The 13,621-nt window shown below is 34.5% G+C and overlaps 3 protein-coding genes and 2 long non-coding RNA genes across 11 annotated transcripts in view; 3 read left to right on the top strand and 2 right to left on the bottom strand.

Annotated features, from left to right (window-relative positions):
- Positions 1–13,621, top strand: part of LOC116765836 (calcium uptake protein 1 homolog, mitochondrial-like) — a 183,946-nt gene that overhangs the window by 40,211 nt on the left and 130,114 nt on the right. The window lies entirely within an intron of this gene.
- Positions 325–4,950, top strand: LOC116765622 (nucleolar protein dao-5). Of its 3 annotated transcripts, none has more exons than XM_032655166.2 (7): positions 325–510; positions 1,310–1,398; positions 1,517–1,655; positions 1,830–2,933; positions 3,019–3,111; positions 3,644–4,097; positions 4,272–4,412. In XM_032655166.2, exons 1-6 carry the CDS (start codon positions 400–402, stop codon positions 4,091–4,093), a joined length of 1,986 nt encoding a protein of 661 aa, XP_032511057.2. In that variant the 5' UTR covers positions 325–399; the 3' UTR covers positions 4,094–4,097; positions 4,272–4,412. The 3 variants fall into 3 exon arrangements, with proteins under 3 accessions (XP_032511057.2, XP_061378003.1, XP_032511058.2); XM_032655167.2 differs by lacking the exon at positions 3,644–4,097 and adding an exon at positions 3,340–3,465 and having other exon boundaries at positions 326–510; positions 4,272–4,950; XM_061522019.1 differs by lacking the exon at positions 4,272–4,412 and having other exon boundaries at positions 3,644–4,208.
- LOC133319052 (uncharacterized) lies at positions 4,946–6,061 on the bottom strand. Its single transcript, XR_009752748.1, has 2 exons — positions 5,912–6,061; positions 4,946–5,591 (listed from the first exon to the last, which is right to left on the bottom strand). It is a non-coding gene; the product is annotated as an uncharacterized LOC133319052 (long non-coding RNA).
- On the top strand, positions 6,068–7,388 carry LOC116765672 (uncharacterized). The gene is made up of 2 exons (XR_004353180.2): positions 6,068–6,381; positions 6,682–7,388. It is a non-coding gene; the product is annotated as an uncharacterized LOC116765672 (long non-coding RNA).
- LOC116765537 (PDZ and LIM domain protein Zasp) overlaps positions 11,620–13,621 on the bottom strand; it is a 28,844-nt gene continuing 26,842 nt past the window's right edge. For all 5 annotated transcript variants that reach the window (XM_032655026.2, XM_032655028.2, XM_032655023.2 and 2 more), the window contains one exon: positions 11,620–13,308. In XM_032655026.2, coding sequence (XP_032510917.2) covers positions 13,231–13,308 — 78 coding nt within the window. In that variant the 3' untranslated portion in view covers positions 11,620–13,230. The remainder of the gene's footprint in view (positions 13,309–13,621) is intronic.

The raw sequence follows: 13,621 nt of genomic DNA, 5'->3' as shown, positions 1-13,621 counted from the left end.
ACTTTCAAAAGATTAGTAATCTCGAATTGTTTTCTTCTGTAAAGAGATAGTGTAACTACTATTATATCTAATATTTTTATATTTAAAAGAGGTAATTTACTTTTCACATTTCTCAAGTACAAAGGTAAATATTTTGTTAACCAATGCACCGAAAATCTTGTATTACAATAATTATATAAAAATTGGTGAAGAGAATTATAATTTCATTTAACAATGTTAAATTCTAAAATTGTAAAATTCATATTTATATATAAAGATATTTTTCAGGTTATAGTCTATGGTTTCGGTAGATTTTATAAACTGTAGGCAGGCTTGTCCTCAGTCTCTAATCTGTGTACATTCTTTTGAGAACCGTGCGGTGGTACGCTGCCGGTATAGTTCTTCTGTTGTGTGATCAAAATGAGTGTTTTACCAGAAAATATTAAGGCTGAGGCCAATTCAATTATTCATCAATATTTAAATAGTATAGACAAATCCTTAGCGAGTAACTTTTTAAAAATAACAAAAGCGGTAAGTACAATACGCATAATGACCACGTGTATTATAATTTCGGAAGACCCCACGTGTTAATTTATATTATTATAGTATAATAATCATATTTTGTATAAGTGCTTTACAACATTTATAATCTTAGATATAAATTTATTTCAAAGCATCTCTTATTAACACTTCTTGATATGTACTTCCGTGTTCTTCAATGGAGTATGTTGATTGAAGCCAAAGTGTAAAATTATTAAAAGTTACTTCAATTTATATATAACTTCTGATGAGTTCAAATTCCAGATATAATTATATATTTCCATACTTCATGTTGATTTTTCTCAAGTTTTATAAATTTTCGGGGAAAACTGAATAAATAATCGTATTTCTATATAGGTATAACTATTATTAATTATAAATGAATGTACAATAATTTTGCATCACATCTTTTTTTCTAAAACAGTATTGAGCACCACAGTTTGCCCTCGGTTTCACAGAAATCTTGGTCAAAAATAACCTTTTCGGCGCACGTGGGCAATAATTCGATGCTCAAGCTGGTTTAAGCAATCTGTAATAGATTATTTGTTTATACTATTTTATTCTTTTCTCACAATATTTAAGTTTTTTATTTAAAGTTATATCAATGTTTCCTTGACTTTATTAAGTGAAACTATTTTGTATTTTACTATTGAAATCTTAGCTCTTAATTTTTATGTATGTATGTCAATTTAATAGTTAACATTTGAATTCAGAGGCCATTTATGGTATGTAAGCATAAAATTATGGTAATTTATTTTTTATTCCAAATATTCTTATGATTTTGTTACAGAAACCCAGAGCTAAGAATCTGCCGTCTTTTGTTGATATACTTCAACAATTCAAAAGCCAGCAAAAGCCCAACAAAAAACAAGCTGAGAGGTAAGCATGGAGAATTAATAATAGATCACTTCAAGGCTATTTATGAACATAATGTTGTGTTTGTAGATATTTACTTCATAAGGTCTTTATGATGCTATAATAGTCACATATATTACAGCTCTGATGACTCTAGCGAAGACGAAAAGCCTAAAAAGCCTGTTGCCCAAATAAATGGTAATGCCCAACAGAAAAAGAAGGAATCCTCTGATTCAGATAGCTCGGAAGATGAGAAACCTCAAAGCAAACCTGCACCCAAGGTATAATTTAGTTAACTTATATTAATATTTAATTTAACACAAAATGATGAAAGGCTGTGATTGATTTATATGTGATATTATTTTAAACCTTCGTCACTACCTCTGATAACTGAAATTGAAATATAGGGATCATTAGTCATGTCGAGTTTTTGTGAATGCAAGCTTTTATTACAGTCTAACAATGTTGCACCGAAAGCTGCTCCCAAGAAAGCAGAATCATCAGATGACAGCGACAGTAGTGATGATGGTTCAAAGAAACCAGTAGCTCAGCCGGTGAAACCTCAAGCAAACAAGGCAGCTCCTAAAGTGGCTAAACAAGAATCTTCTGATGATAGCTCAGACAGTGAAGATGAAAAGCCAGCAACAAAACCTACCCCAGTCAAACCAGCTCCAGCTAAAGCCACACCAGCTAAAGCTACTCCAGCTAAAACTCCTCAAAAGAAAGCTGAATCTTCGGACAGTGACAGCAGTGATGATGAACCTAAAAAGCCAGCTCCTAAAGCAACCCCAGCCAAGAAACCTGTTGCTAAACCATCAAAAGCAGAAGAATCATCAGATGACAGTGATTCGGATGATGCCACCAAACCACCTCCAAAGGCTGCCACTGCCAAGCCCACACCAAATAAACCAGCAGTTAAGGCTGCACCCAAAAAACAGGAATCATCTTCTGACGACAGCAGTGAAGATGAGAAACCCCAACAGAAAGCTTTCCCCAAACTGCAAGCGGCAGCTGCCAAACCAGTTGGCAAGGTCAACAAGAAGCAGTCATCCTCAGAAGATAGTGATGAAAGTACTGAAGATGAAAAAGCCAAGGCTGCAGCGAAGCAACCAGCTAAACCTGCAGCCAAACCAACCCCAGCCAAGAAGAAACAGGAATCTTCTTCTGATGATAGTGATGATGAACCCCCAAAACCGGCCCAAAAATCTCCAGCCCCAGCCAAACCTGCAGCAAAAGCAAAGGCAGAATCTTCAGACAGCGATGACAGCAGTGACGATGAACCTAAAGCTAAGCAAGCTAAAGTAGCAACCCCGGCTAAACCTGCAAAGGAAGATTCTTCTGATGACAGTGATGAAGAACCACCTAAGAAGGTTCAAAAACCTGGCGCTAAACCAGCAGCCGCACCTAAAAAAGCACCATCAGACAGTGACGATAGTAGTGAAGAAGAACAAAAGAAGCCACCGTCTACTCCAAAAGCCAAGCCAAAGCAAGAGTCGTCTGATGATGATGATAGTGATGATGAAGCACCAACTGAAGTGCAGAAGAAGGAAAATAATCAGGTAAATAAAGCTACAATCATATACATTCTTAATGTCAGTACAGTTTGAAATATTAATTACCATACTGTGTTTTCTTTGATTCCAGTCTGAAAACGTCAAAGCTGGCAAGAAAAGGAAAGCCTCTGAAAATGAAGCAGAGCCAACACCCGCCAAGAAACCATATAGCAATTTTGTAAAGGTAAAGACAATTAAGTTGTACCAATATTATTTGTATGCTCTTAGTTTGCGGAGAAAAGTTATGTTACATTAAAATATGTACTAAGTATTGAACATTAAGTTGGTACAGTTGTTCTCAAATCTACACATAATAATGGATCTAAAGGTGTGTGATTATGAGATAAGGTGGTTAATATTATTTGGGTTAATAACATGCTATTACCCTAGTCATGTATAATGTCTATTTTAGGGGACCAATTGCTCATCAACACCCAGTGACAAAGGCCCAGAAAGTAAGCCAACTCCCTTCAGGAGAGTTGTCACAGAAAAAGTTGAAGTGGATCCTAGACTTAAAGACAATTCATTTGAAGCTAAGGTAAATGCCCTAAAAGTTGAGAAGCCAAGACAACTCCACATCATTTCATTAAGTGATAGCTTTATAACATAAATAACATTGTCAGGCTCTGTGGCTTATATTTTGGGCATTTACTTTTATCGTCATTTAGAAATTACGTAGGGTTGTCTTGGTGTTAAATTTTATTTATCTCTGTCAGGAAGGTGAGGATGACGCCGAAGAAGACGATGAACTCAACAAATCTGGAGGCGGAGGTGGACGAGGGGGAATGAACCGTGGAGGCTTCCGCGGCCGGGGAGGGTTTAACGATAGAGGGGGCAGGGGTGGATTCGGCGGCAGGGGAGGCCGCGGCGGCTTTAATGATAGGGGAGGCCGGGGCGGATTTAACGATAGAGGAGGTCGGGGAGGTTTCAGAGGCCGTGGGGGATTTAACGATAGAGGGGGTAGGGGAGGACGAGGAGGGTTCGATCGTGAAGGTCGTGGCGGAGGTCGTTGGGGAGACAGGGGTGGGAGGGGAGGACGGGGTGGCCGCGGTGATAGACACTCCTGGGGAGGGGACAGGGGGGGATTCAACAAAGGCGGGTTTAATAACAGAAAGAGTTTCGGGGACGGCGGCGACCAACAAAATAAGAAAGTTGTATTCGAATAGATAGGTGAGAAATGAAGGCAAATAAGATAAAAATGAAAAGTTTAAATTCGCTCGACACAAAAAAAAATACACAATGCAAACCATTGGTTACACAGTTCATTTCATTCAAAATTATAGAACCCCTTTATAAAGACAATGACGTCATACATATTTATGATGTATATTTGTAACCAAACAGTACGGAGCCCGCGGCTCGTGGGGCGAGCGCGCTAATCAAGACTTGAAGCACACACGCGGCAAGTCATTCAAACACGAGAAAACAAAGAAAAAACGCGGTTCCTACCGGGGTGGCGCCATCGACACCGGGGTCCATTCCATTAAGTTTGAGGATTGACATACAATGAACTTATGACATGATTCATACAATTAATATATATCACTGTAGCCCTATATGCTTTAGTATTATGATTCCATTTGTGAGTGATGCTGCGGTAACTGATTTTTTTTTATATCTTCATTGCAAGTGATAGTAGAGTAATCGTAGCAATAGCTACGTGTAACTTAAATATGCCGTTATCTGACATTCTTTTTAAATTAATAATTTTACTTACGTAGTGTAAGTCACTTTGGTGTTTATAGGTAAATTTACCTAGTAATACAATAAAAACTTAATCGGAATTGTTCTTTATGTAATAAAAAAAAATGTTTACAAGTCTTTATTTTTCGAAACATTTAGTTTATGAACGCTCCGTGTAAATAACGTGAAGTTTTAATATACACGCTATTTTGTACATAAGCATAAGTAAGGAATAGAGATAAGTATTTAGTTTTTAACCGTCGAAAAAAATATGTTTCATTATAATTAAGACCGCCTTGACGATACTTGAATGTGTTTAAATAAAACTATTTGACTTAAATGGTTCTTTTATTAAATTCCTTTAGAAATATCCGTCTAAAAAATGATTATTATATTTAATTTGTTTAAAAATTTGCAATAATCCTAAAGAAAAGCTTTACATGTTCGACTGGACTACTTTTCCTACTGATTTTAATGTGAATATGTCCATCATTAAGATTGAAATTTGTTGCTAGTACCTTAAAAAATTTAGCTTCTACATCAAATTTCAAATTTCCATCAATATGCCACCAGTTTTAATAAATGTGTAATATTGGAAATAAAATGTCAGGTAAATCTAGAAAGAACACGCAAAACACCTTTAATTTGTCTGTCTTTTAATTATTGTAAAGTGACCTGTTATGAAATATGCTACGTATCAATAATGTTTATGAAATTATTTCATGTTCCATAGCATAAACTCTATTCAGAATTACCGAAACATACGTAACAATCTCAGTTAACAGCAACCAGTTATTAGTAGTTTATTTTATTTCTAGAATTATATTACAGAAGAATTAGAAGAACCGTCTTCCAATTCTTCTGTAATATTGGTAGCTGTAGGGAGCAGTAAATGAGAATAAGGTAACTTCTTAGGGGGAAAATGTTATATCAGAGTGTAAATTAATTAATTATATATCCATGCGTTGTGCGTTCAGAAATCTGTAAAGAAAAAAATATAATATTGAAAATGTTAGAGGCGGAATCAAACTCTCAAACTAAATGTAAATTGCAAATTATCAAAATCTTAATTGTAACTCCAGGCAGTAAAAAGGTTATTTTTTAAAAGTAGCGTTTGCATATGACTGATTGATATTCTGATTTAAATTATATGTCTTAATTTATCTCTACAATTTAGTTAACAGTAATACTTTATATAATTCTAATATATTAAGATATGTATTTTTGTTATGTGGATACAAATGATGTTCAGGAAGTTGCATGTTTTTATATTTAAATTAAAGCATTTTATGAAATGTTACCTGTAACTTGTGTGCCTCCAATTACGTAGTTATAAATATATAAAATCGCATATTTCTTTCTTTTGATAGTCATATTTTAACAATAACAATTATCTTTTTCTATAAAGAAATATTTTTTATTTACCTAAAAAACATATGCACTTTTTTACCATATAAAGTCTACTCTAAATATATAGTAATTAATTAGTTGGGTTTTCTTTGAGGTTTAATTTATTCAGTGAAATTACAATTTTTTTTTGCACGAATGACACTTGACAGTTGACTTTTAATAACAATTGACATTTAACAGAGTTTTACTATATGCGGTTTTATATAATAAATAAAATGTTAAATGTTTATAAAATTACTTACTTAAATACAAGGACGTTTAAAAATTTTGGCCATAAAAGACAACCTGTGTCTATGTTTACGACATTGTGGCATGGTTTTTTAACATTCACTTTCATTGGTCTGGGAATTAATTGGAAAAGGTATTTTATTCTTTTTATTTTAATCATTAATATTTATGATTTTTGCGTGATCATGTATGAAATTTTAATAAAAATATTGCCTAAACTGAAGCCTTAAAAATAATGATTTCATTAAAGATTATTGAGGTAATTATTAGTAGAATATTTTATGGAAATTTTAAGGTTAAAATTACCAAGAAATTATATGAATCTTTAAACTTTATAATACTTTACGTAGTTTGTTAGAAAGAAATTGTTTCTACATTTATATGTTATTTTACAACCCGTTGCTCAGTGTTGTAATTATTATTATTGTTACAGTGTAACTAAATACTTACATGGTGAATCCAGTGAAGAAATGAAATCGCCCTTAGAATAACATTTAGAATGAATTGTATAAGTTATTTAATTTTAAGTGTTATATATATAATTGAATAGTTTATATTATATTTTCCATGTGAAGACACTGATAATTAAAAACATATTTTGGCTTTATCATTTAATTTCTTATTCTATTAAAGAAAAGTTCTTGCAGAATTTTTGTTGTTACCTTTCACTTTAATGCATGATAAAAAATTCATGTTAAATATAAAAAAAACATATTATAAAGCCAAAGGAAGTTTTAATTTAAAATATGCTTGACGGAGTTAGTTTTGCTATTTGTAACTTGTAACTGATAGACACTTTGTTCTTGTCTTCCCAATGATCAGGGTTTCTGTAAAGGAAACGAAAATAACAAGATTATATAGTAACAAAATAGTAAAAATGTGTAGTAAAACCATTAATTTTGGTCTGCATGTACAGGATACATACAGGAATATGTATGTAATATTAAGAAAAACCAAGTCTTGATCAAATTAAAGACCTGCCGGTGGTTTAGGTAGAAAAAGTCAAAGATATGTAATAATATAGTGTTAGTGATGTAATGAATAGTCACATATTATTGCATATCGCATTCGTGAAGTTATTTCGAGTATGATGAAATTGTATAATACTTGGTTAATAAAAGAATATCTATTAGTTTGTTATGTTTTTTAATCCAATAAAAAGTAACTTAAGCTCATAATCACATTCACATAAGAATTTAGTAAACAAACTATATACTAATTGCAATGTAAATGAACAAAAATAATCTGCTATGATTGTGACACAAAATTTTAACGAAATTGAAACTAATAAAGTTAAATTTTTTCTCAGTCTTTAGATATATTTTTAATATTTAGATAATCAAACAAAAATTATATTTCTCTACAGTAGACCTTTAAATAGTCTAACTCTAAACAAACAAAGAAAAATACATTCTCAAACAAATATACTTCTCTCCCTTAAAAAGTAACAGTTTGTATTATATTATATTTTTCATGTTAATAATTGAACTTCAGTAGGGGAATATTAAACTTTTAAAATGGTAGTTTTGATGCCTTGTGTCCTTCATGTCTATTTCGATGTGGTGTGCACATAAGTTCAGCGCCACTAGATATGCGCTCGCTGGGGACACTCGTCAGTGCTGTAACTAAGTAATGTCGAACTACAGGAATCAGAAGACCGTATCTTTCTTTGTTCACTTTCCACCAAGTTTAAGGGTTAACGTCGCTTGCGACAAGTTCTTCTGTTGAGTATTCTGTGATCGTTTTACGGATTAAAAGATTTGTTTTCACATTCGCGAATGTTGGCAGCAGATATTCGCATCCGGGAAGGTCCAAAATATGACATTCGTTACATCACTATTATAGTTAGTGTTACAAGTGGCTCCCTTGGAATTATAGTAGTAATAAATTGTGTTACCTTTATACAATAATAGTATCAGTTTTACATTTTTTAACACTGTATATATCTCCTACGTGTGCATCTAATTGAATTTGTGTTCTTTTAGATCTACCTACTAACATAGTTCCTAATTATGACTTCAATTAAAGATAAATTTGGGACGAAACCTCTTAGCATTCCATGGATTCACCGTGCGGGTGGCGGGTCCATCGCGTTGCAGGGAGTAGAGCTTCAACACTGCCTGGGAGTTGCGATCCAGGTGTAGGTTTAAAGGGTTCTGTCTAACGCGCGTTATTATAATAAAAAATCAAACTTAATTATTGTAATTGAAAATCAAATTTATTTAGCGCTTTAAATTGTAATTTATTTTTTTGTAATTCTTAAAATATTATAGTTTATTATGTATTTTGCATGGATTAAATTAAAGCTTTATAAATAAATACATCTAACGCGCGTCAAAACGCTCACCTCGACCATCCAAGTTCCTCTCTCTACATAATCAAATTTGAAAAGAACCTTGAAACTTGAAGTACGTTCAAAGTATGAATTGATATTAGTGTAATGAATTGATATGAGTTCTGGACAGGCCCAGGTCTTTTAGTGGGTTGTAGAGAGATTTTGATGTTATACCTCTCGCTCCAACTTTTACCACGTAAAAATCCATGACGAACCTATTTCGAGTGAGTTCGTTTGTGAGCTCGTAACATTTATTGACCTTGATGGCACGGTCTATGGAGATGTTTCTTGCCCAAGGAACCGTAAGCTCTATTATCACTTTAAAATTCGCGAATACATAAATATGTCTGGTCTGGAGGACGACGCACAAATATCCTCTGGGATTTTGTATTGTTTCTCATACGTATCCAATATTATAGTCCAATCCGAAGCCGCTTTAAGTATAGAGTAAGGCTTGACGTTTGATTTTGAAGCCCTAGTGCCTTCTCTCACAAAACCTATTGATCGTTCGTTTATGGTTATTTCCCTCTGCGCTCTGGCTACTGAAAGATTAAACGCTGCACGTATGATTTCCAGAACCCTATCGTGACGACGCGAGTATTGAACGCTAACCAGGAGTACCTTACATCCCACCAGCAAATGCTTATCAGTTCCAACTGCCTTCCCATAGATATAGCAAGTTTTTTCGGTACCTTTACCCCACCTCACTAAATTACTCTGATCTGGAAGGGTCATTTGGAACGCATTGAGATAAATTTTAGCAATGCTGGCGACCAATCATGAATTAATTGCCATTTTAGTGCTAATGGTATGAAAAATCTCCTATGTCTAACCACTCGATTTGCATCTCTAAAATCATTCGTGTCGGGACGAAGTCGTGACTCTAGCTCTGGGACATCTTTGACTTTTGGGAGCGATGTAATGATTTCATCATGGAATTTCCCCAGGATATATCTCTTGGAAACTCTCAGGTGTCTATATAGCTCCGATGGCCTTTTTAGACTCATCCCAAAATTATTGCGATCCCTGAATAATGCTGTTCAATCAGCCGTTAGCGTTAGCCCGAGCCACAACTTCAACATCTTTATGACGCCTGCATCTAATTTGGAGCAAAAGGGTTTTATTAAAATCATAGACGAGGAAAGGCCAATTTAAACATGAAGTTAGGTAATTGTCGTAGATCCAAGCTTTTTTTGACGTTACTGATCTGTTGGCTATCTAACTTGTTAAGATCGTTTAAATAGCTATCTACTATTCCTTCTAAAGATGGAGTACGACCTATATTATTAATCTTACGACCGTGAAATTTAAATGGTGCATTTTCTGTAACCGTAGAAACGCATTGACCGCCTAACGATAATCCCGGATCGTATGAGGTATATCTTGTATTCCGCGTACCGAGAAACAGACTTCTAATAGTACCTGACAGTGTTTGGGGTTACGTCTCAGTATTGCGCGATCGTCAGCGAATGCTAAAATGGATTATGTGTATTTATTATTGAATTTGAACCGATACACCCATTTTTTCTCATTGCTGATTAGTTTATCTACTAAGATATTAATTACAATATTAAATACTATTGGAGATAAACAACAACCTTGAAATAGTCCTACATTGTAACTCAAAGTTTTTGAAGGGCCTTCTTTAGTTATTATAGAAAACTTTAATAATGGGTAATACGACGAGATCATATCACTGACTAGGGGTGGAAAGTTGTACCATCTCAGCGCGAATAGCATCAATTCGTGTTGTATCGACCCGAACGCGTTCTCTAAATCTATCCAACAGGCTGCAATTTGCCTCTCGTTTTTCCTAGCATCTTTTAAACTCTCCGACAGCAAAGTGTTGTGTTCTAGGCATCCAGAAATCCCGGGTAAAAACCCTTTTTGGTGATTTGGCCTAAAATACCTGTTTCTGAGCACGAATCGTGTCATTTTCGTTTGTAGAACTGAGAAAAAGATTTCTGATATAGTATTTGTTAAGTTTATTGTCTAGTATCTTTCGGATCAGTTACTCGATCTTATTTGGGAATGAGGAAAGAAATTGCTTTCCCGAAGCACTCCGGGATTTGCTTCCTTAACCAGATTTTATCGTATATATTTATGAGATGTTTACGAACCGAAGAACATTTTTTTTAAAGACTATATATGGGATACCATCGGGTCCCGGTGCAGATTTAGACGATTTTTTCTTTACCTGATTAAATGTTTCCTCTAGCGTTAGTGGAGTGCCGTGGAAAGCGATATGAGGAATTCCAGGTTTTTGTTCATTGGGATCCGTATAGAGTCCTACACTTTTAGGCACTTTGTATGTGCTCTTAAAATGATCGTAAATATTGTTCGTTGGTCAAGAAACGCTGTCCGCGTTCTTCAAATTCATAAGTTAATTCCGGATCGTGTCTCCTCCATTCTACAAAACACTGGCAGAATATTATGTGCACGTCTTTGCACAGATGAAGCCCATATTTAAAACAACCTTTTTTTATCCCGGGGCAATGTGTTCTATCCATACCCGACCTAGTGGGGACAAGGCCGGGTTATGTGGGGATGGTAGTCCACCCTAGAAGGGCGAGGAAGGACGCCCTGACCCACTAAACCTAACAAGGTGTATATCTAAAACAACCTACTAGCCCTTCCTTAGAATTATAGTATTGTTATAATTAGTACAGCTCGGAGGGCGCCTTTTGTAACCAAAGTTCTAGACTCTAGTAGTATGATGGCGTCGTGGATTTTGATACAAGTGCGTTTGCTTCCTGTAGCATGTTTAGTTTAAATACAATTTAATATTTCTTTAGATTTGTATTTGGTAACTTTATATACTCCTTTTTGGATTAAAACATTGTTTCTTGTCGATGCGATGTTCTCATTGTTTTAATTATTTGTATACAAGTCCAAAATTTTGTTTAATTCACATTTTTAATGGACTAAACTCTAAAGTTATGTCAACATTTTTCCTTTTTTTTTTTATTTAGTCATTGTTTTTATTTGTTTTATTAATTTTACACAAAAAACGGGTTATCGGAGAATAAAACAATGTTATAGGATAAAATATTTTATTTAAGCTCACATAATTGACCTTATTTATTGCTATAAATTCTAAATAAATAATAAAATTTGGCACATCAATATGCAAAATGCAACATTTATGTGCCTTAGTACAATTTATATCAGCATTAAAAACAAAATAATATTATTAGAAATACATGTATACATTCGTTATATATTTTTTTTTTATTAAAAATAGTTTCAATTGATTTTCGTAAACAATATAAAATTTGGTGCACCAATAGATATTTTCAGGGTTTGACAACTGTAAAATATTCTACCGTTAGTGTTAGTGAACATTCCGGAAGCTGTGTACAAAGCCTTAACAGAAAGCAGTGAAGTATCACAATATGTTTGCGAGCTTTTTCATATAAGCACCAAATACTCAAAGATCTTAAAACAAGGGCCTGGCTTGGCTTCATTACCTGTTATTTACACATAAAGATCTTTTCAAAAAATTTTGAAATGTTGAAATTTTATTTAATATAAAATTTGTTGACTAGTTGTTAGAAAAAAAAAATTATATGAAATATAGAAATAAAATGTATCGTCTAATTTATAAAGCGATTATTTCCGTCGAAGTTTTGCTTAACGTACTGATGAAACAGGTTATATACAACCAACACAAAACATATCATGGCTGCGTGATAGTGCATCGGCATATTATACATAGCGGTTATTACACCTTGTTTTGTCGTTTTGACACTGTTTAGTTTGGACTTCTTGTGATGAGATTCTTTTTGATCTTTTGTATCAACTTCATGATGACAACTAACTTCATTCGTTTGGTAACTTTTAACAGGACTTGTTATATCATTGTTGGATGCTGGAGCCTCATATTGGTGTTTATGGTCCTCGGAAACGATGTCCTCTCTTACGGATTCTTTTTCTGGTTTCGAGGATGAGGATATAATTTCAGGCGTTAGTCTGGCTTCAGCAAGACTTTTAGTTTCTGAACAAATATCCAAACTTTCCTGCAAATAGTTTTCTATTTTTACCAAATGATCAGAAATAACGAAGTTTGCTAAAGGACTATGTCCTCTGTCCGTCGAAACGTTCGCGACCAACATTTCTTTATCCGTTTCTGTTTCTAGATGATCTGAAATCTTTTGTTTGCACAGAGAATTGACGATTTTGTAGCTCTGCAAGTCTTCGTAATCGTTGTTAAGGTAATCAACCCTAGCCGCGGGTTTGTACTCCGAGCCGCTGCCTATTGACCACGAGGGTACGGAATCTAGCTCTCGGCGTACGGGAGTGAATTTTACTTTGATGATATCTTCGTTGGTAACTTTTTCAGTTTTCACGATGTCGTCTACGAAGCCTTTGTTGCCAAAACCGTCCTCTGTTTCGAAGACGTGCGGTGTGTCGATGACGTCACGGCGCGTCGAGCTACTCACTCGGTCTACGGTCACTTTGCTGAGTAACTTGCCGTCCGTGCTTCGTATATCAGAAAACAGTCCTCCATCGAAGTGGAGGGGTGTTTCTAATTTTCTGGTCCTAACTGGTTGATCGACGGTGGGGGAAGCGGAAATGGGTCGGAAGGTTGTGGTAGAGTAAACAGTGTCGGAATTGTACATAATCTGTCCGTCTGTGGTGTCAGATCTAGCGGGCGTGAGACTTGCAGAAAGGTCGACCTCCCTTGGCGAAGAAGCTCTGCCCTTGCAAGTTCTTCTTGCACACCTGAGGAACAGGATTTATATTACAGCAGAACTCATAACAAACATATCCCAGACAACATCACACGTGACAGTCACTAATCAATCCATATATATTTACAGTCTCCATCATACATTCATTTAACTATAAAATATATTTAATTAATATTGTATAGTTAGTCATATTTGAGGTAATAATTTTAGAAACTTTTTATACAAACATCGTCACTAAGTTTATCGTGTGAATATAATTCTAGAGTGTTTGTGATAACATAATACATAAAATAGCCAAAACAATTTAAGTTATTTATATGGAATGGCACGCAGCGAAAATACAA

Source organism: Danaus plexippus, chromosome 11 (genome assembly GCF_018135715.1).
Source record: "Danaus plexippus chromosome 11, MEX_DaPlex, whole genome shotgun sequence".
NCBI classification, from domain to species: Eukaryota; Metazoa; Arthropoda; class Insecta; order Lepidoptera; family Nymphalidae; genus Danaus; species Danaus plexippus.
The sequence above is the reverse complement of the archived record's forward strand: the minus strand, read 5'-3'. Positions and strand labels throughout refer to the sequence as shown.